The sequence below is a fragment of the Hippocampus zosterae genome, chromosome 16 (assembly GCF_025434085.1).
Source record: "Hippocampus zosterae strain Florida chromosome 16, ASM2543408v3, whole genome shotgun sequence".
NCBI classification, from domain to species: Eukaryota; Metazoa; Chordata; class Actinopteri; order Syngnathiformes; family Syngnathidae; genus Hippocampus; species Hippocampus zosterae.
Genome location: NC_067466.1, coordinates 3,105,923 through 3,132,256, shown reverse-complemented (window position 1 = coordinate 3,132,256; position 26,334 = coordinate 3,105,923). Strand labels below are relative to the sequence as shown.

General features: G+C 45.7%; 2 protein-coding genes and 1 long non-coding RNA gene across 3 annotated transcripts in view; 1 reads left to right on the top strand and 2 right to left on the bottom strand.

The window, feature by feature from the left end:
• The first annotated feature begins 971 nt into the window (after nt 1-971).
• On the top strand, nt 972-7,340 carry LOC127588498 (uncharacterized). Its single transcript, XR_007959093.1, has 2 exons — nt 972-1,001; nt 1,287-7,340. It is a non-coding gene; the product is annotated as an uncharacterized LOC127588498 (long non-coding RNA).
• Nucleotides 7,341-12,179: 4,839 nt separating this feature from the next.
• On the bottom strand, nt 12,180-16,441 carry LOC127588489 (uncharacterized). Its single transcript, XM_052047228.1, has 2 exons — nt 14,478-16,441; nt 12,180-13,614 (listed from the first exon to the last, which is right to left on the bottom strand). The coding sequence occupies exon 1, from the start codon at nt 15,464-15,466 to the stop codon at nt 14,495-14,497; it is 972 nt and encodes a 323-aa protein (XP_051903188.1). The 5' UTR covers nt 15,467-16,441; the 3' UTR covers nt 12,180-13,614; nt 14,478-14,494.
• Nucleotides 16,442-16,577: 136 nt separating this feature from the next.
• The window catches only part of tiprl (TIP41, TOR signaling pathway regulator-like (S. cerevisiae)), a 31,384-nt gene continuing 21,627 nt past the window's right edge, over nt 16,578-26,334 (bottom strand). Inside the window, 4 exon segments of the mRNA XM_052047235.1 lie at nt 16,578-16,765; nt 18,642-18,704; nt 19,619-19,714; nt 21,537-21,668. Coding sequence (XP_051903195.1) covers nt 16,646-16,765; nt 18,642-18,704; nt 19,619-19,714; nt 21,537-21,668 — 411 coding nt within the window. The 3' untranslated portion in view covers nt 16,578-16,645.

The window sequence follows — 26,334 nt, the reverse complement described above, 5'->3', positions numbered from 1 at the left end:
AAATTTTCTGTCATCTCCCGCTAGCTAAGCTAAAAGCTATGATGGACAGCCCCTCCAACCCCCTCCAGCCCGCCCTGACAGCACTGGGTAGCGCCTTCAGCCAGAGACTGTTACACCCGCGCTGCAAGAAGGAGAGATACCGACGCTCGTTCCTACCGACTGCTGTCAGGCTGCTGAATAAAAAATAAAATATGTGAAAAACCAGTATCATTTGTAAATAGCACAGCCACCTTATACCAGTTGCATATATGCTTATATATATGTATTTATATATACTAGAGCTGTCAAACGATTAAAATATTTAATCGAATTAAAAACGCAACTGTCATAATTCACTTGCTCACACATTTTTTAATTAACAATCACGTCAGCGGCATACATCGTATTTAACAGGCTACCTGCTCTTTATTCACCAGAGGCTCATCAACCTACCGTATTTTCACGACCATTCGCCGCACCGTATGGTTGGGCGCAGTTTAATTAATGGGTGCTATTTCTGTATTTTATACATAGACAAAACGCACTGTATTATTGGCCGCAGTTTTAAAGTGGTAAAACATACGCCAACTTAAACATAGGGCATGCATGCGCGCACGCTAAAAACACGTTAGCTTGAAGCATATGGTAGCATGCCAAGACATACAGATACAAGCTAAAAACACGTTTTTAAAAAGGCAACGGAAGCAAAACTAAGTACCGTTGTATTTTATTTAGCCATCGTACAATGTACTCATGTTTTTCGATCAATCATCACCCAGAAATCCATCAAAGTCCTCATCCTCTGTATCAGAATCGAACAATTGTGCAAGTACCGGTAATCCATCAAAAAAGCCGCGTTCCCTCTCGTTGTCAGAGTCACTCTCATTGCGTGTGAAATGTTCCGGCTTTGCCAAAAACTCGAACAACAGTGCAAGCAGACACGTTCGTTCAAGCAGCCACAATCCATTTGCAAATTGTGGCGTAACTCGCCCAGCGCTGCCTCTCACTCTTTGTAAAGTTGTGTTTGCCATCGATCATTCATTGTTCCCATGCCGTTCGCAACTTTACTGTGAACGCCCGGTCGCAACTTTACTTAGAACGCCCGGTTGATGCCGATGTCCAGCGGTTGGAGTTCTTTAGTCAAGCCTCCGGGAATAACGGCAAGCTCAGAGTTCATTTGCTTGACTTGGTTTTTCACCGCTGCTGTGAGATGGGGACGCATGCCAAAAGCATAACCGATGGCTTGAAGTTTGAACTGAGCTTCGTAGGCGTGTCTCTTTGTAGAATTTATTTTCAGGGGTTCTTAGAAACCAAAACCGAAGTTGTTTTGCAGCAATGCACATTGCCACACTCTATAGAGGTGTTGGTACCTGCTTGGGGCGACCCTTTCGCGTCCACTTACACGCCCACCCTTCACTCATTGGCGGACTGTTCCCCGCATGCCTTTCCTCTCTCACGTCTGCCTTCTCTCTCTCTCTCTCTCTCTCTCTCTCTCGCTCTCTCTCTCTCTCTCTCTCTCCCTCTCCATATATGTATATATACACGCCCACCCTTCACTGATTGGCCGACTTCTTTGCCGCATGCCTGTCCACAGTCACTTCCGCCTTTTCTCTATATAAACAGCGTGTCGGCTGTCAGTCAGATTTTGGAACTCAGCGCATACACAAGACGCTCCGCATCATAAGGCGTCCTGTCCATTTTGGAGAAAATTTAAGACTTTTAATGGCGCCTTATAGTCGTGAAAATACGGTAGTTTCTTATTTCTCTCCCGAAACAGTGTCTTCTCCCGCTTGGTGTACCTTAGCCTTCTCCGTTACGTACAATCTCTGTACACAGCGTGTAGTGGAGTCGTTAGATGCAATGCGAATGATTTCATCTTGAATCGAGCTGTGGACAATGTTGACAGGCTTGCATGCAGTAGCCATACATTTAGCTATGGCTTCAGCAATTTTTTTCTTCGTCATGTTATCCATTTTCTTCGCTTAAAAATGATCCATAGCTGTCTGTCTTCCACGAGGGGGCGGAGTACTTATATCAGCTGGGTGCTTGGCCATTAAGTGGTATTTCAGACTCGACATGCTGTGATGATAGCTCAGTTTACGACTGCAAAGCATACAGGTAACTTTGGTCTTGTCAGTTGAGCAATCTGGCAACTTTTTAAAAGTAAACTTTCCATATCAGTATCTGTTTTCGGTTTATCGGTGCTGCCGTGACTGGCAAAACAGAAATGGGTGTGGACTTCTGCAGCACGCTTGTTTTGTTTCCGGTTTATTTGTAGAACAACATAACACTCGCTGTGACGTGTGCCGCATTAATCTCGCTGTCATGATTCGGTTTGGGACCAACATTTGGCACTGTAGGGCTCCCCCTGCAGCTGAACAGCTATTGGTCATTAGGTAATTAGTGCTTTAAAAGGACTCCCAGCCCGACCACTTATTGTCGGGTCATTGTTGCTTTTTGCTGCTGTCATGTTTGTTTGTTGCTTTTTGCTTGCTGCTGTCATGTTTTTGTTCCTGTGAATTTTTTGCCAGTCATGCATGGTTTTGTTTGATACTTTGGACTGCGTTTGTTTTGGATTTAGTTTTCTGTTTCAATACACTTCTTCAAGTACACCCTGCTCCTCCCTCCTGCCTGCTTTTTGGGGTCCACCACCACCTTCCAACGTGACACTCGCGTGAAAAAATTTAATCCCGTTCAGATTCATTTAAATTAATGCCAATAAAAACGCGCAAAACTGACAGCTCTTATATATTAGAGCCGTCAGTTTAGCGCGTTTTTATTGGCATTAATTTAAATGAATTTTAACGGGATTAATTTTTTTCTCGCGAGATTAACGCGGCACACGTCACAAGCGGATGTTACGGTGCTCTATAAATACACCAGAAACAAAACAAGCGCGCTGCAGGAGTCCACGCCCATGTCAGTTTTGCCAGCCATGGCAGCGCGAGACACCGAAAACGGATACTTAAAGAGTTTATGAATGGAAAGTTTACGTTTAAAAAGTTGCCAGATTGCTCCACTGACAAGACCAAAGTTATCTGTTATTCTCTCTCTCTGTATCATACAGGTATACGATGTATGCCACTGACACGATTGTTACTATTTTGGAACTATTTTGTGTGGAAGGTTACAGTGTTCTGCGCCCATATAAATAGAGCGGGTGGAGCTTCTCTGTGTTTGTCTGACAGTGGTAGCGACCTAGCGAAAATAAAACTTCTCCAGTGTTGTCCTCGAACCAAGTGTAGTCATTCGAAATGAGGTAGACACAAAAACCGTAGAGAGACTTCCGCGCAAGAAGGACCAACATAATCAACATAGCCTGACTGTGTTAGGGGGAGTGAAACCCCCCTCTTTCAGAATGGTTTGCCCCAGCAGCACGGGGAAGTATATATTGCACTTACAGTGCTGTTCAAAATAATAGCAGTGCAATGTGTAACCAGAATATCCCTTATTTCCCTGACCAGAATATCCCTTTTTTGTATATTTTTTATTGTTACATGTCAGACAAATTACCAGTAGGTGCAGTAGATTCTCAGAAAACAAACAAGACCCATTCATAATAGGCACGCTCCAAGGCTGTGCAATTGGGCAAATAGTTCAAAGGGGTATGTTAAAAAAAACAGCAGCGTGGCAACCAATCTCTGAGTTCAGCAATTTTGGGGAAGAAAAAAAACTGGTGTGAATCAGGTGCCGCCTATTTAAGGATGAAGAAGCCAGCACAGGTTGAACATGCATTTGAGGAAAATGGGTCATTCAAGACACTGCTCCGAAGAACAGCGATCTTTGATTAAAAAGTTGATTAAAGAGGAAGAACCTATAAAGAGGTGCAAAAAAGTGTTGACTGTTCAGCTAAAATGATCTCCAATGTCTTAAAATGGTGATAGAGAAATCAATGAAGAAAATTTTATTATGTTTAAAGTTTCGGTTAATTTGGGCATGTCTGGACATGCTCTGCGTAGACGTGTCGGCCGTTTGGGCGGAGTGCCTTTTATTGAGTAATCACGTCAAAGCAAGGGGGGGCGAAGGCTAGATTAAATCACAGAGTGGGAACAAACAAATTGGGAACAAGGGGTTTTTGAATACCAAAAGACAGTTTGGGAACAGCTGTTGTGCCCAGGTGGACATTCGTCATCAGTAAAGTCTATGACTTGTGTTTTCGGGTAGATCAGATCACTGCCGAGTGGCCGGACCGGGGGGCGTGGTATGCAAATCTCAGGGGCAGTGTCTTTCTTGTATTTTGCAATAAATGTTCGAACCGGCGGAGAGGGAGCTGAGTGTGTATCATTGGAGCAACTAAACCGTCGTTCGCTCTCAGAGATCCGCTCCCGCCGATATTGAAGACTTCCTGTGTGCCGAGTCATTTCTTTAACTTTGTCCGAGAAAATCTCTGACAAATGGGTAGAAAAACCAGAGACACGTGGAAGAAAACGGAAGACAACTTTTAAAATGGATCGGAGAATAACCAGAATGCCAAAGGCCAATGATCAGCTCCAGGATGATCAAACACAGTCTGCAGTTACCTGTAAGTGCTGTGACAGTTAGAAGACGTCTGAGTGAAGCAACTTCATTTTCAAGAATCCCACGCGAAGTCCCTCTGTTACAAAAAAGGCATGTGCAGAAGAGGTTACAATTCGCCAAAGAACACATCAACTGGCCGAAAGAAAAATGGAGGAACATTTTGTGGACTGATGAAAGTAAAACTGTCCTTTTTGAGTCCAGGGGCCACAGACTGTGTGTGAGATGACCCCCAAACTCTGAATTCAAACCTCAGTAGACATTGAAGACAGTGCAGCATGGTGGTGCAAGTATCATGGTCTGGGCACGTTTCTCCTACTCTGGTGTTGGGCCCATTTATCGCATACAAGGGATCATGGATCAGTTTGTGTATGTCAAGATACTTGAAGAGGTTATGTTGCATTATACTGAAGAGGACATGCCCTTGAAATGGGTGTTTCAACAAGACAATGACCCCAAACACACCAGTAGATGAGCTAAGTCTTGGTTCCAAACCAATAAAATTAATGTTATGGAGTGGCCAGCCCAATCCCCAGATCTCAATCCAATCGAGAACTTGTGGGGTGATGTCAAAAATTCTGTTTTTGAAGCAAAACCAAGAAATGTAACTGAATTGTGGAATGTTGTTCAGCAATCATGGAGTGAAATAACAACTGAAAGGTGCCACAAGTTGGTTGACTATAGGGGTGTTCACACGGCAAGATTTGGTCCGGTGCTACGCCGGGGCTGCCCCAGTAGAGCGTTCACACGTGCAAATTAGCTCCGGCATAGCCCTGGAAAAAGGCTTACACCGGACCAAATTTGATCCACCCCAGGGATGTGGTTTAAAAATTTGCTCCGGAGCAAATGCCCGTTTGCGAAACAGCACCGATGTAAATTTGCACGTGTGAACGCAACTGGTTTAAATTTGCTCCAGAGCAAATGCTTGTGAAGCTTACGTACGGCGAAAATGTGTTGCTTTCGTGCTCTGTCGGACTTGTGTGTCACATCACACACCAAGCTCTCCAACCTGTACTTCTCCCCAGAGTACATTATTCATCCAAAAGAAAAATAGGGGACGGAAATAGCAACAAAAAAAGCACTTTAAATAGAAAACTGTTTTCTGTTTACTGTAATTTCACAAGTAAAAAACTTTTTTAATCTAAAAATTTTCGACGGGGTGATGGAAAAAAGGAAAATTCATTACATACTATAGATGAGGGGCAGCCCGGTAGTCCAGTGGTTAGCGCGTCGGCTTCACAGTGCAGAGGTACCGGGTTCGATTCCAGCTCCGGCCTCCCTGTGTGGAGTTTGCATGTTCTCCCCGGGCTTGCGTGGGTTTTCTCCGGGTGCTCCGCTTTCCTCCCACTTTCCAAAAAACATGCATGGCAGGCTGATTCTAAATTGTCCCTAGGTTTGAATGTGGGCATAGATGGTTGTTTGTCTCTGTGTGCCCTGCAATTGGCTGGCAACTGATTCAGGGTGTCCCCCGCCTACTGCCCGAAGACGGCTGGGATAGGCTCCAGCACCCCCCGCGACCCTAGTGAGGATCAAGCGGTTCGGAAAATGGATGGATGGATGGACTATAGATGAGGAATTCTCACGTTTGTCAATCGAGGACCTGCATCCGGTGTAAAGTTGTTGCCAACTTGATAGAAGTTCAGAACAATAAAGCATTCATTCATTTTATGATCTGCTTTATTCTCACAAGGGTGGCGGCGGGTGCTGGATTTTACCCCAGCAGTCTTCGGGCAGTAGGCGGGAGACACCCTGAACCGGTGGCCAGCCAATCGCAGGGCACACGGAGACGGACAACCATCCTTGCTCACACTCACACGTAGGGGCAGTTTAGAGTGGTCAATCAGCCTGCCGTGCATTTTCTTGGAATGTGGGAAACTCCACACAGGAAGGCTGGAGCCGGGATTGAACCCATGACCTCTACACTGTGAGGTCCACACACTAACCACTGGACCACCGGTCTTAAATTTTTTTTTGGAAAATACATGTACACTATATTACATTTAAAAATTCAGTTTTTTTACGCTAGATGATGCCAGATATCAGTGAAGCGAATGCTGAACTTGACTCCCATGCCAAAGTGAACCCCTGTCACGAAGAATAAAAATAAAAATAGCGGTAGCACGAAGAAGAAAAATTAAAAATAGCAGTAAGAAAGAAGAGAGAAGAACATAATAGACGACATAACAGAAAATGGAGAGACGTAGCGACAATCTGGAGAAAAGTGGGTCGAAGATCATCCAGGTTAACCAGCAGCTGAGGAGAGGTTATGATGTGATTTACATTTCAAAAATCAGAAGCCATTCATTTACAAATGTGATTGCACGTTAGTTTACATATTTAAATGTTCAGATATTAAGATTTCAATGAGACAAAATAACATGCTTTTTCTCTCAAATATATTGTTATAATTATTTGTTTCAGATGTACTGTAATTATTTTCTGCATAAAAATTAATTTGGTGTTCAAAAAGTCTCTTTTCAAACTTGAGTTTTGAAAAAGAGGGGGTTGTCTTATAATCAGGGCCGTCTTATATTCTGGCCAGTACGGTAATTCGGCCCGAAATTAATTATTTATAACGGATAACGTATCATTCGCAGTGATGAAAGTCCTCCGGATTTTCAAATTTTAATGAAAGTTTCTCTGGAGAATTTAGGAAAAATCGCCTAAAATTAATCTGAATATTAGTTGACAACATTGAACGAACACGTGTTTGAGTTTGTTGTTTTGCTTTCACTAGCGTAGCCATGTTGAAGCACTAACACTAGTAACAGTAAAGAGATTTTCGTCTCTTTATAAACACACTTGCTAAACCCCAGTGGAATGAATAAAAGACGCCATGGACAAGACAGTTGTCATAAAAAATATATTTGGCCAAAAAGGGAAACACACAGATTGGCAGAAAAACGTGTCCATCCGACTTCGAGCGTTGTGTCGTCTCGGCTAGCTTAGCTTAGCTGTTGTTGTATGTCGTGTGTGACATCGGTTGTGTTGGCACTGATTGGTTGAAATCAAAAGACGAGCGTGTGCGTGTAGCATATGGCCGTTTACCATACTGCTACACGATGTTATGGCAGTGTCGCAAAGCATTGGTTGGTTGGGTGACAACTGACACCTGTGACATCAGTGAATAAAAGACCGTTGAAAAAGCAAGTCGTGTCCTTACGTTTTTCGGACACAACATTTTGGCGACGAGGATGGGATTTTAACGCAGCTCCCCTCCCCTCGTTCCTTGCGCTCCCCGGTGAGCCACCAGTCCCGTGGTCCCGCTGGTATGACTCTTTTACAACATATCTGACGGCGATCGGACTAAACGAGGCAAGCGACGCACGGCTAACGGCTATGCTATTTCACAGCTTGGGCGTCGAGGGCCAGCGCATTTTTCGTACTCTCGGACCCGCACGGACTTATGCAGATTGTGTCGCTTTATTGGCTGGACATTTCGCTGCTTCGCAGAGTGTGATAGTCCGGCGCATTACCTTTCGCCAACAACAGCAACACAGGGGCGAGCCGGTACACCACTACATTGCCGATTTGCCTCTGCAAATTCGGCCGCTTGGAGGAGGAGATGATTCGGGACCAATTAGCAGAGCACACGATTGATCCCATGCTCCGGGAGAAACTGTTACTGTCGCCGGACGACCTCCCGTTGTCGAAGGCTGTGGAAATGGCGTTCCAACTCGAGAATGCAGCACACTTGGCACGCGGCTTGCGAATCCAGACACACCCACCGCTTCACGCTCTCCTGCTCTGGCTCAGATTGTCGCTCCGACCGCTCAACCCTCAGACTCCACCTCCACCTACGACGGTGCCGAGGTAAATGTGGCCGGACGTCAAGGGGCCGTCACACGCAGACCTTGTGCCAACTGTGGCTCGGCCTCACACACCACGCGTGCGCCATCTAGCAAGGCCACCGGACAATGATGCCAGCGCTGCGGGAAGATGAACCACTTCTCCAGCATGTGCTGCTCTGCCCCCACACCAACAAACCCCTCATCCCGCTCACCTGACCAGTCGGGCCTGACCACCGTGGGCTCCGGCGCCAAGCCATTCAAGTGGTGCACAGTGGAACTGGACGGCGTGAGCTTGCCACTCCTACTTGACAACGTAGGCGCCGCAATTCTGACGGTGACTACATCCTGGCAGCACCGTTGGCCATCGCTCTTTACAGGTTTGATCCTACTGTGCCCACCATCCAGCCTCTTCGCCGACTGCCCCTCGCCCTGCGTGATGACATCGCGGCTGAGCTACAGTCAGGTCAAGTCAACAGTATTTATAGAGCACTTTCAAACAGCCATCGCTGCAGTACAGAAACTCCTCGATGCTGGCATCATTGAGCAGATTGACGCGTCCCCTTGGATCTGGTGGCAGCAAAGAAAAAGACGGGTGGTCTGCGACGCCGCGTTGACCTCAGAATGGCTAACAAGGCAGTGATTCCTGACAAATACCCACTGCCCACAGCGGAGGAGTTGGCTGCCAAGTTCTATGGGTCCACCGTGTTCACAAAACTGGACCTGCGCCAAGGCTATCTACAGGTTCCCCTGCACCCTGACAGTCGTAACCTTACAGCCTTTGTGACCCACATGGGGGTTTTCCGCTACACCCACATGCCCTTTGGCCTCAGCTCTGCCCCCAGCTGTTTTCAAAAGATCATGGCCACCATCTTCGCAAGCATCCCGGGGGTGGTTGTTTACCTGGATGACATCGTAGTACATGGTGCGATGTGTGACCTGCATGATGACCGCCTCTCCAAGGTGCTCGATGTGCTGGCGAGCCACAACTTCACCCTGAATGGGGAGAAGTGCATCTTTTTGGCATCGGCTATTGAGTTTGTGGGATTTCGCCTGACCGCTACACTCCAACGTTGATACAGTATTGCGCCTGCCAGAGCCCTCGTGCCCCGCAGAACTGTCCACCTTTCTGGGCATGACGGCTTTTTACTTGCGCTTCCTCCCCAACTACTCTGATACAACCGCACCACTGCGTGCCCTCTTAAAGCAGGACGCCTTGTGGTCGTGGATGCCGGTATGCTCAGCAGCCGTTCGCCGGCTCAAGACACAGCTCACTTCCCCACCAGTACTCGCCCATTTTGACTTGGAAAGCCCAACGTTTGTGACCTGTGACGCATCCAACACTGCGGTTCGGGCTGTGCTGTCCCAGCTCCATCACGGGACAGAGCGCCCAGTAGCCTTCGCATCAAGGTCACTCACTTCTGCTGAGCAGAAGTACTCTGTTGGGGAGAGGGAGACTCTGGCTTGTGTTTGGCCATGTGAGAGGTGGCACATGTACCTGTATGGCCGACACTTTACACTCCGCACCGACCATAAGGCTCTCACAGCCTTATTAGCTACAACCGGGTCAGGGCAGAAACCGCTGCAGTTGTATAAGTGGACTGAGAGGTTACAAGCTTACAATTTCACCACCCAGTTCACACCAGGTAGGGACAACGTGGTGGCGGATTTGCTTTCCCGGGCCACGCCCAGTCCCGCACCGGACACAGACCATGACACCTTGGAACAAGGTTTGATCCTCCATCTCCACACACCCCTCCAAGCTGCCGTCTCACTGCAAGACCTTCAGGCAGCGTCCGCCGTAGACCCAACACTAACCAAGCTCCGGACCTTCATCCGTGAGGGCTGGCCCGCATAGGTCTCGGAGTAACTTGCACCTTTTCACCGGGTGAAGGGTGAGCTTTCTTGTTGGAGTGATGTCTGTGTGGCTAGGGGGCTCTGTACTGTAGTTCCTTTCACCTTGAGGCCCCGCATCCTGACCATGGTTCACGAGGGACATCTGGGTATCGTGAGGGTCAAGCAACGTATGGAGACAACGGTATTGACAATGATGTGGAGACCATGGTCAAGGACTGTTTAGCGTGCCTCACAAGCGGCAAGACTGGCCACACCCCCCCCTCTGCAGCCCGTGGCGTGGCCGGCCGGCCCATGGACTCATATCCAGGTCGACATTTGCGGTGAACATTTAGGTATGCCATGCCTCAACACCAGCGTTTCCTCCTGGTGGCATACGACCTCCACTCAAAATGGCCCGAGGTTCTGGCTGCTGGGTCTATCACAACCAAGGTCGTCACGGACTTCCTATCCTCTCTTTTTGCACGATGGGGCGTGCCTGAAATTATCACGACGGATAATGGGCCTCAGTTCATCTCAGCTGACTTTGCAGCTTTCACGGGAGCGAGGGGGATAAAGCATATCAGGACCACCTTGTATCACCCCCAGGCTTACGGGGGCGTAGAGATTCAACCAAACCCTCAAGAATGGACTAAGAGCACACCTGGCGGACGGCCTTCCCTTCTCTTCCGCACTACAGGGCACTCTGTTGCATTACAGAGCAACACCTCATGCCACGACTGGCACCTCCCCAGCTTTCCTTATGCTGGGACGCGAATTGCAGCTGCCCCTTGATCGCCTCTGTCCTCCAACAGGAGCCACTCCAGCATCAGCATTCTCTCCAGCCAGCAGGGTGGCCAATGAGCAGCAGCGGATGAGGCGGCGATTTGATGAGAAGCGCCGGGCGTAGCAACCCGCACTTACTGTGTCAGATTGGGTCCGCATTCGCCGGCCCGGCCGTTCACACAAACTGGACTCATTCTGGACAGCGCCGGTCCAGATTACTGCTCAACTTGGGCCAGCCACCTTCCGTCTGGCCGACCGGTCACGTTGGCATGCCAGTCGCCTCAGGAGAGTGGCATCACCTACTCCTTTGAATGAAAGAGCTGTAGCAGATCTGGACCTCTCCGACAGGGACTACGATTTTCCTGCTGCTTGTCCTGGGACACCGGTGAGGCGCCTTCAAGAACATGGTGAACCAGCTGTGCCCGAGGGACCGGGGCCTCGTCCAGCTCGGGTCCGCCTCCGACCTCATTATTTAGACGATTACGTGACTGAGTTCTAGCTAGTGCTTCGCCTGTTGCGTGGCAGAATACCCACAGGGCTAAGCGGGTAAACCGGCAGTCTACCCGGTTTGCTCAGCTCAGGAAGGGCTTGTTCTATCCCTTGTCTAGTTGTTTGTGGTTTGAGAAGTTTTCCAGATTCCATTAAGGGAGGGGGTAAATGTAGCATATGGCCGTTTACCATACTGCTACACAATGTTACGGCAGTGTCGCAAAGCATTGGTTGGTTGGGTGACAACTGACACCTGTGACATCAGTGAATAAAAGACCGTTGAAAAAGCAAGCCGTGTCCTCACGTTTTTCGGACACAACAGTGCGTACTTGTTCACGCCGACGCACGCAAATGAAATGAACACCGCAGGTTAATTTTTATGGATTTTAGAAGATTTCCCAGAAAATTATGGACAATTAAGAACATAATTTTACAACTTCTTTTTTAATTGATTTTTATCAACTTTATGGACCCGTGCAAACCCTGATGGATGGCTTGCTGGATAGATTCCATAAACCCAATTCCAATAAAGTTGGGACTTGTTCAATTAAAAACAGAAAAAATGATTTGCAAATCATCTTCAACCTGTATTTAATTGAATACACTCAAAAGGGAGTCGTCAACACGCTCCCTGGAGCTTGATCAAAAAATGTTTGAAAATGGAAAAAGATTTTGATCGTAGGCTAATATAGCTCAAATAGATATAGATACATGTTGCAACTCCGAAAAAGGAGAGCTTTTTTTTTAAACGTACACTTTATTTATGTTTTTAACGGTTTCGACAAACACAGACACGTCTGCGTCCGACTCCGTTCAACTCGAGAGGCGTTCAAAGACAGCCTCAGAAAACGGATATTAATGATCACTTCACTGACACTAAGAAAAGCGAAAATAATGCACCAAAACAAACAAAAAAATTAAGCGAGGAAATTACAAAATAAATTCTATAGTGGCGTTTGTGAACACACAACAAAGGAATGAATAACAAACAATTCGGAGACAGTCCAGTCTCCTACGTTTTATAGAAGGCTTTTATTTTTTTGCAGCTCCAGAATCAGAATCAGAATCATCTTTATTGGCCAAGTATGTAGAACACACAAGAAATTTGTCTCCGGTATAACATGCTGCATTAGTATCATCATAAAGAAGGACGTGACAAATAAGTATGGAAAAATTACATATGGAAGGACATTTCGTAATGTAAGTGAACCGTAGTGCAGTGGTACCACCCAGTGACAAATGTGAGACAATGTGCAAAGTATCAAGCAGAGCTAAAGTGATCAGTGGTAGAATACAATACTATAACAGCTGTACAGTTGCTGCAGAAAATCATTGAACCATTTTAAAGTGACCAGTGGCAGTATTTGTAGGACAAGAAGTGTGCAATTATGCAGATGTCCTTGAGTGCTTTGAAGTGTCTGGTGCGGTGCAGTATACGTCAGTGACTGTTTAGGGAGTTAATGGCAAGAGGGAAGAAGCTGTTTAAGTGTCTGCTGGATTTAGTGCGCATGAGTCGGTAGTGCCTGCCTGCGGGGAGTAGCTGGAAAAGGTGGTGGGCAGGGTGCGGGGTATCAAGTAGGATTTTCTGTGCCCTTGTTTTGATTCTTGCAGTGTGCAAGTCCTCAAGAGTGGGTAGGGCGGTGTCAATGATTTTTTCCGCTGTCCTAACTGTCCGTGGAAGTCGGATTTTGTCTTTTCTTGTGGCAGCCCCAAACCAAACCGTGACGGAAGAACACAGGATTGATTCAATGACTACCGTGCAGAACTCTCGTAGCACCTCCTGTGGCAGGCCATGCTTCCTCAGCAGCCTCAGGAAGTACATCCTCTGCTAGGCCCTTTTCAGGATGTAGTTGGTGTTGACCTCCAACTTCATGTCCTGGGAGACTGTGATTCCCAGTAACTTGAAGGTCTCGACGGTTGACACAGGACAGTTGGATAGTGTGAGAGGCAGCTTCCTGAAGTCCACGATCATCTCTTCAGTCTTGAGCGTGTTCAGCCCTAGGTTGTCAGCCCTGCACCAGAGCTCCAGCTGCTCCACTTGTTGTCGGTACGTAGACTCGTCGCCGTCTTTGATGAGACCGATGACCGTGGTGTTGTCTGCAAACTTTATGAGTTTGACAGCTGGGCATGTTGAGGTGCAATCGTTCGTGTAGAGCAGGGGTGCCCATTAGGTAGATCCTGATCTACCGGTAGATCTAAGACAGGTCCCGAGTAGATCTGAAGACTGTCGAGGAGAAAAAAACAAACAAACAACCATTTGTGTGTCTTTGTACATGTTCGTAACATATTTTTTTGTGTTCATGTACGCTGCACCCTAATCATCCTATTAGTCTCATTTTCACAAAATAAATATTAAAGAAATAAAATCAAGCAGGTAAATCTTGAATTTACGGTGGCGCCTGATTACGTCACCGGAAGTTGTTAGCGCTCAGCAATCTGCAATTGCAGCTTGTGATCAGAGCTGTTGCGCTCCACCTTTTATCGACATTATTCTCATTCAGTTTGCTTTGTGTACAATTCACCGAGGGCACGGGCAAAGAATAGCAATCTAGGAGGGTCCAGGGAAGCACTTTAAAATGGTACTTGTGAGCTACGATAGTTAACAGGCTGCAGAAGTGAGTCGCATGCCTCAGTTTCAGGGTGTTTCTCATCATGGCATGTGTGTGTGTGTGTGTGTGTGTGTGTGCGTGCGCGCACACGTCGGTAAGGGTAGATCCCGTGAGGTTAGTTGATCGAAAAGTCTTCGATCCGAAAAGTTTGGGCACCCAAGGTGTAGAGCATAGGTGTCAAACTCAGGTCCTGGAGGGCCGCTGTCCTGCATGTTTTCCAAGTCTCCCTGTTGTAACACACCTGATTCAAATGAACAGGTTCAATGTCAGGCTTCCGCAGAGCTTGCTGATGATCTGATCATTTGAATCAGGTGTGTTGCAACAGGCAGACTTGGAAAACATGCAGGATAGCGGCCCTCCAGGACCTGAGTTTGACACTTATGGTGTAGAGGGAGAAGAGCAGTGGAGAGAGGACGCATCCCTGTGGGGCTCCAGTGCTAGTGGTGCGTGTTGATAATGTTGTTCTTCCCAGTCTCACCTGTTGTGTCCGTCCCGTCAGGAAGCTGAGGATCCACTGGCAGATCGTAGGGGACACACCGAGCTGGAGAAGTTTGGGGGTGAGGAGTTCCGGGATGATGGTGTTGAACACAGAGCTATATCCACAAGCAGGATCCTTGCGTAGGTCCCTGTGCTGTTGAGGTGCTCGAGGATGTAGTGCAGGCCTTTGTTGACTGCATCCTCCACAGACCTTTTTGCCCGGTAGGCAAACTGAAGAGGGTCCAGCAGGGGTCCGGTGACATTCTTTAGGTGGTTCAGCACAAGGCGTTCAAAGGACTTCATGGCCACAGACATCAGAGCGACAGGCCTAGAGTCGTTCAGTTCCGATGTTGCCGGTTTCTTGGGAACTGGGATGATGGTCGACTGTTTGAAGCAGGATGGGACATCACACAGCTCCAGGGATCTGTTGAAGATTTGTGTGAAGACCGGAGCAAGCTGGTCAGCGCATACTTTCAGGCAGGAGGTGGACACTTTGTCGGGCCCCGCAGCTTTCTTGATCTTCTGCTGCTTCACGTCCTGTTCGTGGATCTGTATGGGAGAGAATGAGGGTGGGGGCGTAGATAGAGTAGTTTCTGGTAGAGATGGGTGTATGTGGGAAATGGCGGTGTCCTTTTCAAATCGGCAGAAAAACATGTTTAGTTCATCACCCAGACCCTTATTGTTTACTGTTTGGGGGCATGGCAATCTATAGTTTGTGATTGCTTTCAGGCCATTCCACACAGATGCAGTCGTTAGCAGAGAATGTTTTTCCAGCCTCTCTGCATAGCTTCTCTTTGCGATGTTAAGTTCCTTTGTCAATTGGTTTTCGGCGTGTTTGTACACTGCCCGATCTCCACTTCTAAATGCGCCCTCTTTCTCTTTTCCAAGCTGCCTGAGTTTGGGAGTGAACCATGGCTTGTTATTGTTGAAGGAGCAGAGGGCCTTGGTTGGTACCAGTGATGTGTTCCTCGAGCCAGTCCTCGAGGCCATGGACCGGCTCGAGAACCGGAGGTAGGTCCTTGGTCCTCGGCCTTGACATCAGAGTCAAGTCCTTGGTCCTCGGCCTTGGCCTCAGAGTCAAGTCCTTGGCCTTGGCCTCAGGTTGCCGGTCCTCTGACACAACGAAGGATTTGAGCCTCTAATCCTTCGTCCACAGATATAAAGTGGGCCCGAGGACCGCAAATATCATGTAGAAATCAAACAAAATCCATCCAGGGAAACCCATGTTGGTGACTTTATCTGGCGCTTTCAGAGGGGCGGGGCTGCCACTGACAGGTGACAGCCAGTGTAAAGAGCAGCATCACAGTTAGTTTCAATCACGGTTCATTCCGTTCGCGATCAGCAGTTTAAATAGCGTGTAAAGTCTTTCTGTAACAGTGGTGTCTTTTATTTAGTTATTTTGACACAGTCGTCACATTTGTGCGATTGCACTAGAATGTTCGTTTAAACCAAGTAATTTGCGTTACAGCTCGAGTCAATAATGCCGGCACTTCACTTACGGGTTTGGCCGTTGGGATTTGGAGTCCTTTTGCTCGATTCCAGTTATGTTTGCTGAATGCTTTCTCATGTTTGGAATAATGAATATTGATAATACATAGTTTAAAATCATGGTTGATTTCATTCTCCAAAGGAATATAACATGGCAAAAGGGGCTTTTGAAATCAAAATAACCGTTTATATACACATACAACTATTAAAGTGAAATATATACAGGAGGGAGTTAGTTAGTGAGTTGAAAGTGTGACGTTGTGCTCACATGCAGGGGTGTGTGCTTGTGTGCGAGTGTAAGTGGGTGTGTGCATGTGCGTGACCCTGCAAATTACACAAGGGTTTGTGTGACTGTGTGTGTGTGTGTGTGTATATATATATATATATATATATATATATATATATATATATATATATATATATATATATATATATATATATATATATATATATATATATATATATAAGATGTGAATTCCTCACCAAAAATATCCCCAGTGTCTTCCTTCATTCACCTGTCTTGGAATATTGGAATATCATGTGGTGGAGGGCTGTTTGGCACTACTAGTATGCTGAGTGCATGCATATATCAACTAACTTTACATACACGATGGTGACTGTATTATTTATTATTTGAACAAGTCCGTTCAACAAAAAAAATAAAGAAGAATAAACTGGTCATTAAAGGTCTTCATTAGCAGGCTCCTGCTCGGGAAATTCCAACTTCTCACACTCTCTGAGCTTGAAAGTTAAATGTTGAGCAATCTCATTCGGATCAGTGTACAATGAAGGAGGAACACTCTGAAAAACAGGGGGGAAAAAAACAATGTTACGACGTATCAACTTTTAAAAATAACTTTTTTTATGAACTTGTTCTGCATTGTAAAGTTTACTGACAGCCGTCTTAAATTTCATTTGTAATATTTTGAGTTGACTTTTGAAAAATCATTTTCCAAATTTAAGGGAACAGTGGGACCTCTCCAGTGGAAATCATGTGCAAGGTGCACAGTTATGTAATGGACACAGGATGTTTAACCCTCGTAGTCCACCGCTTGCGATAAATGTAAAATTATGTCTTTGAATCAAAGGCAAAGGCATTCGGAAAAACACGAGAGAGCTGAAACGTATGGGGCGGTTCTAAAATGGCCTAAATTTCATGACGTTACCGGCTGATAATTCTCAGGCATTGCAGCAATAATAAAAAAGGTTTTGATTCCGTAATCTTCACAATTTACATATTTTGCACCATAGAGACCCATTATAATTCATAGTTTTGAATGCATCGTAAACCTAATGTGTAAACATGCATTTTTACGTCAATCGCTTTGTTTTCGCTTGGACAGACGTATGCATGCCACATTGTTGGGTTGAGGTCATTCCAATTGTGCAACTTTTAGGTGGCGCTAGAGGATCACAAATGAGTTTGCCTTTTTGCAGGAGGCTTCAAAGCAATCCATTTTACATGAACACGTCCGGTCAGGATTGTTAGTAGGGCTTGGTTGGGACCTCCAGACAATTTTTTTTTCCTTTTGCAAAAAATAAATAATAAAAAATCCCAAAGAACTAATAAAAACTATATATGTATGGGTAGCACAGATGCCTCTGAACATTTTGAGTGTTTGAAAAAAAAAAGAATCTATAACAAAATACATCATTACAAAACTTGTAAAATGCGTAACTTAAGGGTTTTTTTCATTTGAAGGACCCAAGGGTTAAATGGCAAAGAAGCTCTAATGTCATTTGGGTTGGTGGTGAATAGGAGTGTTTAAGCGTGACATACAGTATGTCCACTTTATGAGGAACTACCGTATTTTCCGGACTTTGTGAAAAGCTGGTGCCATAGTAACATGTCATTCGCCAATAAAACACTACGTTTGAAGGTCTAAACATGCACGAAAACTCATGAAACATCAGGCCTGGCAAAATTACCAAGATGAGTTTCTGTCTACAGTCTGCATTGATACGCGTATTATTAGAGTAAATCCACCTCCTCCCCCCAGCATTTGGAAAACACAAATGTTGCTAACATAACTTAGTGGCAAAAGGGCAGGTTTCAATGTTAACGGTGCCCACCACGTGACAGTGTCGGACCACCTGAAGTGCACTAATGGTCAGTGCTAGTTCTGTAGGGGCCACCACAGACCAAACTGTGGTGGACCAACAGAACCACAGAGGGGTTGAAAAGTCACCAAATGCAGCGAAAATAATCAAAATCAAACATCAACATAAACCCAGCATTTTCAAAACAAAAGCACCATACAGTGTGCACTTCATTTGGAGTACCAAAACATAGTGAGAGACTGTCAGACAATGGAGCGGGCCGGATGTGACCAGCAGGACCTAGCTGCCCAGGTCTGATGTGGAACATGCTTTAGACCAAGGGTGTCAAACACATTTTTGTCACAGGCCAAATTTTAATTACAATTTTCCTTGGAGGGCCGTGATGACTGAACTATATAAAGAAGCCAAGAATAAGGATTTGTTCACCTATTGTTAAAGTTACTGTAATGAGGAGTTTGGTAAGAAGAAATGCTTACAGTATCAATCTTATATATTACAAATTAGAATAAAAAATGTTGGCAGCGATTTTAGGAAATGTCATCAAGGTTGACATCTTTGCTTTTTGAAGGCCACATAAAATGATGTGGCGGGCTTTAGATTGTTGTACAAAGTTTACCTTCAGTTCAGCTATGTTACTTTCCCTTGTGCAGAACTCTCTTAACATGTATTTCTGTCCAGCCTGGAAGCAAAAGAAAGGACAAATTGTCTTCAAAAATTTGTTTCAAAAATTAGACAACTAAATAAATACATCCATCCATCCATTTTCTGAACCGCTTTTCTCCTCAGAAGGGTCACGGAGAGTGCTGGAGCCTATCCTAGCTGTCTTCGGGCAGGAGGCGGGGGACACCCTGAAACGGTTGCCAGCCCTAAGGTTGCGTTGTACGGGCACTGCGCACAATATATCGGCAGGCCTTCTGCAGCATTATTAGTTGCAAACCATGACAGAGGATTCCATCCATGCACCAATATAGTTAGAATGTTTTTGGATAGGATTACATCCATGTACTCGTATAATACTTTGAATCGAACATTTTCATAAGCAACAGCCAGAGTTTACTGGTTGTCACATCCACCTTTTGCAAACCGTTATATCAAGCACCAGCGTGAAATTTATTTGCTTTACGAGAACAAACCTGGTCCATTTGTGTTCCCTATTCTTTTTTTTGGGGGTGGGCACTCAAACAATTGTTTGCCTGAATGTGAACAATGCATCGCTACACAGCGCCGAGGCTTTTCGCAGAACAACTCAATGGCAAAGAGCAGTTAACGGGACAATCAACAATGGCTGACTGCCAATTCTGTGAATGGTGTCACTTGCTGTAGATTGCCAAACAAGAGCATTTTTGTGATGAAGAGTGTTTCTATGGGTCTAACTATGAACCTGGGTGGTTGCGTTAAAACAAATATGTATGCTACTTTTATAGTTTTATCCGTAAGTATTACTCAAAAGATGGTTGGCCTAGTTTACCTCACACTTGCCCTTTAAATGGATCACCTAATTTCCCATTGTGTTAGTATTTTTTGGGTTAAAAAAAAATAAAAATATGTGGTACATGCCGCCGTTTTCTTTAGCCTTATGTCCTGTCAACTTACCTCATGATACAGGCGTGTGTCATTTATTCTGATCAGGACACCATCCACTCGTAGGAAGAAACGCAGCAATGTGAAGAAACTGGTGGGCATCACCCTCTGCACGGCATGGCATGGCATCACATCACATACACACAGGCACACACGAAATAGTGTCAATTTAAGAAAATAGAGTGCAAAAGAAAAATTGATGAAAAATAGTCAGCATATTTTTTTATCAAAGCTGAAAACCAATTGGGCAGGGGACAATATCACTTCTACCTTTGCTGTGATGTGCTGAACACAACACACACAATGATTCTAAGCATATCTGACCACCAACCATAGTTCAACTTGAGATACTTAGCATTCTCAGGTGGAGAGTCTGGATTCAAAAATGACTGCTTCCTGCTTGACTCAGACCCAGTTAAGCAGAAGCCAACAAACGAATGGTCGACAGATATACTATGGATAGCTACACTATGATTGTAGTTTTGTCACAAGGAAAAAACCCCATGAAAAAGAGATTGAGAGCAACTATGGCGTGTTAGCGCTGTTGCTTTAAGGGCACAAAAAAAGGAACAATAGCATAAAAATATTATGATTATATTATACGTTTATCATCACTACATTAGATTTTTCACAATATAATCGGTGTCATGATATTAAAAGCAGCGTGCGTCCATCAAAGAAGATTGCTTTTCGCCCACGTCAAGGTATCGTGAACTACATAGATGTCATGTCATTGTCGCACATCATAAATTAAGCATTTGCATCAAGATTGCCCAACCAGTTGATCGTCGTCGACCAGTAGTCCATGGACTGGTCCCATGTCGACCGCACATTATTAATATTTTTGTCTTAGTGTACATTACAGAATACAGAATCAGTCTTGCGTCCACAAAAAAGTATTCAAAATAAATAAATTAGAACACCTAGGACCAATTTATTTGGTGGCACATGACCTGCATCACAGGAAGTTGTGAGCGGTCAGCAGTCTGCAATTGCAGCGAGTGATCAGCTATTTTTTGTTTATTCTCATTGTTGTTTGCCTGCAATGCAAAGATGGCATTGGCAAAGAAAGGGAATCGGGAATGCCAGGTGGAGCATTTTAAAACAGTACATGCGAGGTACGATATAGTGATGTTTCTGCGCTTGGCACACGACAAAAGTGCATCCTAGCCTCCCTGTGTCAGGTCTCACTAAAGTAGACAGTGATTTCCTTTTTATACACTTTGGCCATACGAGGCTTGAATCTTAGTTTATTTTTCTGTTTCGTTCATGTTAGGGCTGTGCTATGCGGATGTGTGTGGACGTGCACGTACGAGAACGGGGTTCCATTGTGTGATATTGGCTGCTTGAAAAGTAGATCTTCAGTCAAAAAAGGTTGGGCACCCCTGGTCTACATGGCGGCATTACTAGTATCACCACAAATGTCTGCTTTGTTTTTTGTTTCAAGGGGGAAAATATTAATTAAGATATAAAGTCAATACTGTAACCTTTGCCTGTGTGGAGCGCATCTGATAACGTCTATGTCGGATAGTGGACCTGCCCGTTCAGACTGCGGTCACATTGCAAAAATTCGATAAGTACCCAATCCAGGACCACATACGAAACTGGCCCATCTTGTATTTGAAAACAAAAAACAACCAAACAATCATTATTGAATCGCTCAGACTGTGAGAAGGAAAAAAACTTAACGGTCGTATAAAAATCCAATCTGGGTCAGATTTGCCTGCAGTGTGACACAAGCCTTTGATCTTAAAAAAATTTAAAAAATGGGATTCCAATGCCATTTAACTTTTTGTTTGTTTGTTTGGGTTTTTTTTTACACAATATCATGAATGTTTACACAGTTCCGTGAGCTTTTTTTTATATTGCCAACCTCCCCACAATATTGTGATAATCATCATAACGTGAAGCGTATCAAGACAGCACTTACAATTTTAACACTTATCATTGAGACCCCATGGTCATGCAGCTCATCCTCAAAGAGTAGGACCTCGTCAAAGAACACAATCTGTTCACGGGCCCTCAGCTTCTCCAAGTTAATTCTTTCTGTCGTCTCAGCCACCTTGAAGATCAGCAAGAAAGAAACAGACACAGTTAGTAGCAGAAAATATTAAGATTGACAATAACAGACAGAGAGACTCCTGTCAAAAAGTGACCCATGAGTAACGATTCCCTATAATCACCACTCCGGGCGAAGGGACGATTTGTCCATCAATATTGCCTCAGGAAAGGGAACATGAGATAATCTGTCAACTCCTGCAGTCGGTGAGACGCCAGGTGCAATCAAATATCGGCCGACATTTCACACTCAAACAGAACAGTCCCTCGATGCAATAAACGTTAATAACTACAAACATCTAAATGTAGACCACATATCTGTCACAAAGCCAAATGAACCATCCCATTGAAGTCCAAGTCCATAAGGTGGTTGGTGCCTGTCGTGGCGGCAACCCCCGTACTCGCTGGTGGGCACCAGCAGTAAGGGATGGCGTCAAGCTGAAGAAGGAGTCCTATCGGGCCTTTATGGCCTGTGGGACCCCAGAGGCAGCTGACGGGTATCGACTGGCCAAGCGGAAGGCAGCTTCGGTGGTCGCCGAGGCAAAAACTCGGGCGTGGGAAGAGTCTGGTGAGGCAATGGAAGCCGACGTCCGGACGGCTTCGAGGAAATTCTGGTCCACCATCCGACGTCTCAAGAGGGGGAAGCAGTGCACCACCAGCACCGTGTACAGTGGGGATGGGGCGCTGCTGACCTCGACTCAGGATGTTGTAAGCCGGTGGGCAGAGTACTTTGAAAACTTTCTCAACTCTACCAGCACGCCTTCCTTGGAGGAAGCAGAGTCTGGGGACTCTGAGGTGGGCTCTCCTATCTCTGTGTATGAAGTCACCGATGTGGTTAAAAGCTCCTCGGTGGCAAGGCCCCAGGGGTGGATGAGATTCGCCTGGAGTTCCCCAAGGCTCTGGATGTTGGGGCTGTCCTGGTGGTTGACGCGCCTCTGCAACATCGCGTGGTCATCGGGGAGAGTGCCTCTGGATTGGCAGACTGGGGTGGTGGTCCCTCTTTTTAAAAAGGGGGACCGGAGGGTGTGTTCCAACTACATAGGGATCATACTCATCAGCCTCCCTGGTAAGATTTATTCAGGGGTGCTGGAGAAGAGGGTCTGTCAGCAAGTCAAGCCTCAGATTGAGCAGGAGCAATGTGGTTTTCGTCCTAGCCGTGGAACAGTTGACCAGCTCTACACCCTTAGCAGGGTCCTCGAGGGTATGTGGGAATTCGCCCAACCACTCTACATGTGTTTCGTGGACCTGGAGAAGGCGTTTGACCGTGTCCCTCGGGGAGTTCTATGGAGAGTGCTTCGTGGGTATGGAGTACCGAACCCCATGATATGGGCTGTTCGGTCTCTATACCACCGATGTCAGAGTTTGGTTCGCATTGCCAGCAATAAATCTGAATCCTTTCCAGTGAGGGTTGGACTGCGCCAAGGCTGCCCTTTGTCACCGAATCTGTTCATAACCTTTATGGACAGAATTTCTAGGCGCAGCCGAAGCGTTGAGTGGGTCTATTTTGGTGGCCTCAGTATTACATCTCTGCTTTTTGCAGATGATGTGGTACTGTTGGCTCCTTCAAGCAGGGCTCTCGAACTCTCACTAGAGCGTTTCGCAGCTGAGTGTGAAGCGGTTGGGATGAAAATCACCACCTTAAAATCTGAAACAATGGTCCTCAGTCGGAAAAGGGTGGAGTGCCCCCTCCGGGTCGGGGAGGAGATCTTGCCCCAAGTGGAGGAGTTTAAGTATCTTGGGGTCTTGTTCACAAGTGAGGGCAGAAGGGAGCGAGAGATCGACAGGCGGATTGGTGCAGTGTCGGCCGTGATGCGGACTTTGCATCGGTCTGTTGTGGTAAAGAAGGAGCTGACCCAAAGCTCTCAATTTACCGGTCCATCTACATCCCAACCCTCATCTATGGTCACGAGCTATGGGTCGTGACCGAAAGAACGAGATCCCGAATACAAGCGGCCGAAATGAGTTTTCTCCGCAGGGTGTCCCTTCGAGATAAGGTGAGAAGCTCGTCATCCAGGAGGGGCTCAGAATAGAGCCTCTTCTCCTCCACATTGAGAGGAGCCAGATGAGGCTTGGGCATCTGATTCGGATGCCTCCTGAAGGCCTCCCTGGTGAGGTGTTCCAGGCATTTCCCACAGGGAGGAGACCCCGAGGAAGACCCAGGACAAGCTGGAGAGACTAGTCTGGAAGTCTGGGCTTCCTTGCTAAAGCTGCTACCCCCGCGACCTGGTCTCGGATAAGCAGTAGAATATCGATGGATGGAATGAAGTCCAAGATGGTGCCCGAGTAGGCAGCCGTCGGCAAGTGCTCTCATGAGCCTTGCTTTTTTTTGTTGTTGTTGTTGTTTTTGTGTTTGTTTTGTCACTTTGTGTTTGCTGTTGTGTCGTGTGGACTGGATGTGTATTGTTTTTCAGCATTTTTTGGCCACGACATTCATCAAGGCGGAGACTCAGTGCTTAGTGGTTGCGCCTTCTCAGCGGCATGGGCATACCAGCACTGCTTTTGATTGGGAGGAATGTCGGGGACAGCTCTCGGGAGCTTATGTTTTTTTTTTGCGCCTGTAATGGGCAGCATTTTACACAGCCCCGCTTTGTTCAGCGGAGAGATCGGTGCTGTTGGACGGTCTGCGGCTGGATGGATGAAGGCTTGAGGAGTCGACGATGAGAAGAAAGGAGCATCAGCGCAGAGTGCTGATGCGGATGTGGAACTGGGAGTCGCAGTTTGGAGTTGAAGCGGAATACGTTGGACAGGAGATGTGAGCCAATCTCTTTTCATCAATGGACGCTACAGCTTCGTGTTTGCATTCAAAACTTAGCTTGTAGCAGACGTGTGCACATTTTCAGTGCACATTTCAGGTGCGCCTCATAATCCAGTGCGTCTTTTAGTACGGAAAATACGGTAATCTGAATTTTTCTGTTTGGTTTTTCTTTTATACCAACGCCCCATCAATTTTGTTGCTGTAGATTGCAAATTTACCCAGTGTGGGACAAATGAAGTTTTTTCCTATATATACAGGATATATACCTCTACAATTTTTATTTTTTACAGTTTTTGACTGATTCAAACCATTCTGACTTGAAATTTGCCAAATGCCAAATTTGACCACAAATTCAAAGATTCCACCCACCCCAAATTAAAAATCCCCTTCAATATCTAATTTTTTTGACAGATTCAAATGATTTCAACTTTAAACTGCTCTGCTTAGCACAACCATTGGCAAAAATTCACACGTTTTATAATTAAAATACCCACTAAAATTCTATTAAGATATCTATTATGATCCCCCTCTAATTTGTATTTTTTCCAAGCGATACAAACCGTTCCAACAAAACTGTTCATCTTATATCGACCAATGCCAAAAATTTCCCCTTAAAAATAAATAAATTCAATATTTTCACCATTACAGTAAAATACCCGCCCCTAAAAAAAAATCACAAATTTGATTTTTTGGGGGGTTGTTTCTCATTTCTACAATTTTCAATCACTTCACACAGTTACAACTTTAAACTGTTTACCTATCCTTACCGAGGCTGAACATTCCCATTTATCAAAAAATTCAAGACGTGAAAGACTATGTCACTTACAGAAAACTATTGATTTTGGTTGTTGCTGCTGAGAGTGACCTAACCAGTTGTAACGCTTAAGGGGGCAATGAATCTTTCCCCACATAGGGCCATGTAGGCGGCCCGGTAGTCCAGTGGTTAGCACGTCGACTTCGAAGTGCAGATGTACTGGGTTCGATTCCAGCTTCGGCCTCCCTGTGTGGAGTTTGCCTGTTCTCCCCGGGCCTGCGTGGGTTTTATCCGGGTACTCCGGTTTCCTCCCACATTCCAAAAACATGCATTTAACACTCTAAATTGTCCATAGGTGTGAGTGTGGATGGTTGTGCGTCTCTGTGATTGGCTGGCAGCCTATTCAGGGTGTCCCCTGCCTACTCCCCGAAGACAGCTGGGATAGGCTCCAGCACCCCCTGCTACCCTAGTGAGGATAAAGTGGTTCGGAGAATGAACTAATGAATAGGGTCATGTAGGTTTGGGATTTTTCTCCCTGAATAATAAAAACCTTGATTTAAAAACTGCATTGCTTGTTTTCTTGTGCCGTCTTAAACTAATATTTAAATTTGTTTACAATGGTGAGTGCAAGCAAAAAGATAAATCAGGAAGTACCGTATTTTCACGACTATTCGACGCATCGTACTAATGGCCGCAGTCTCATTAATGCGTGACATTTCTGTATTTTACACATACACAGGACGCATCGTACGAATAGCCGCAGTTTTACAGTGGTAAAACATACGCCAGCTTAAACATACGGCATGCATGCGCGCACTCTAACACGTTAGCTTGAAGCATACGGTAGCATGCCAAGACATACAGATAAGATAAAAACACGTTTTTAAAAAGGCAACGAAAGCAGAACTGAGTTCGGGTGTATTTTATTTAGCCATCGTACAATGTTCTCACGTTTTTCGATCAATCATCACCCAGAAATCCATCAAAGTCCTCATCCTCTGTATCAGAAGCAGAGGACTGCACATCTCAGTTGTCATTGAATGCATCACATGCTAGTGTGAGTTGCTACGCATTGCCGAGCGGAAAGAAGGAGTAGCAACAGCAAAGTCAACATTTCTCTCGTGTGAAGCTTTCCCACATTTGAAAGTAAAGAACAGAGCG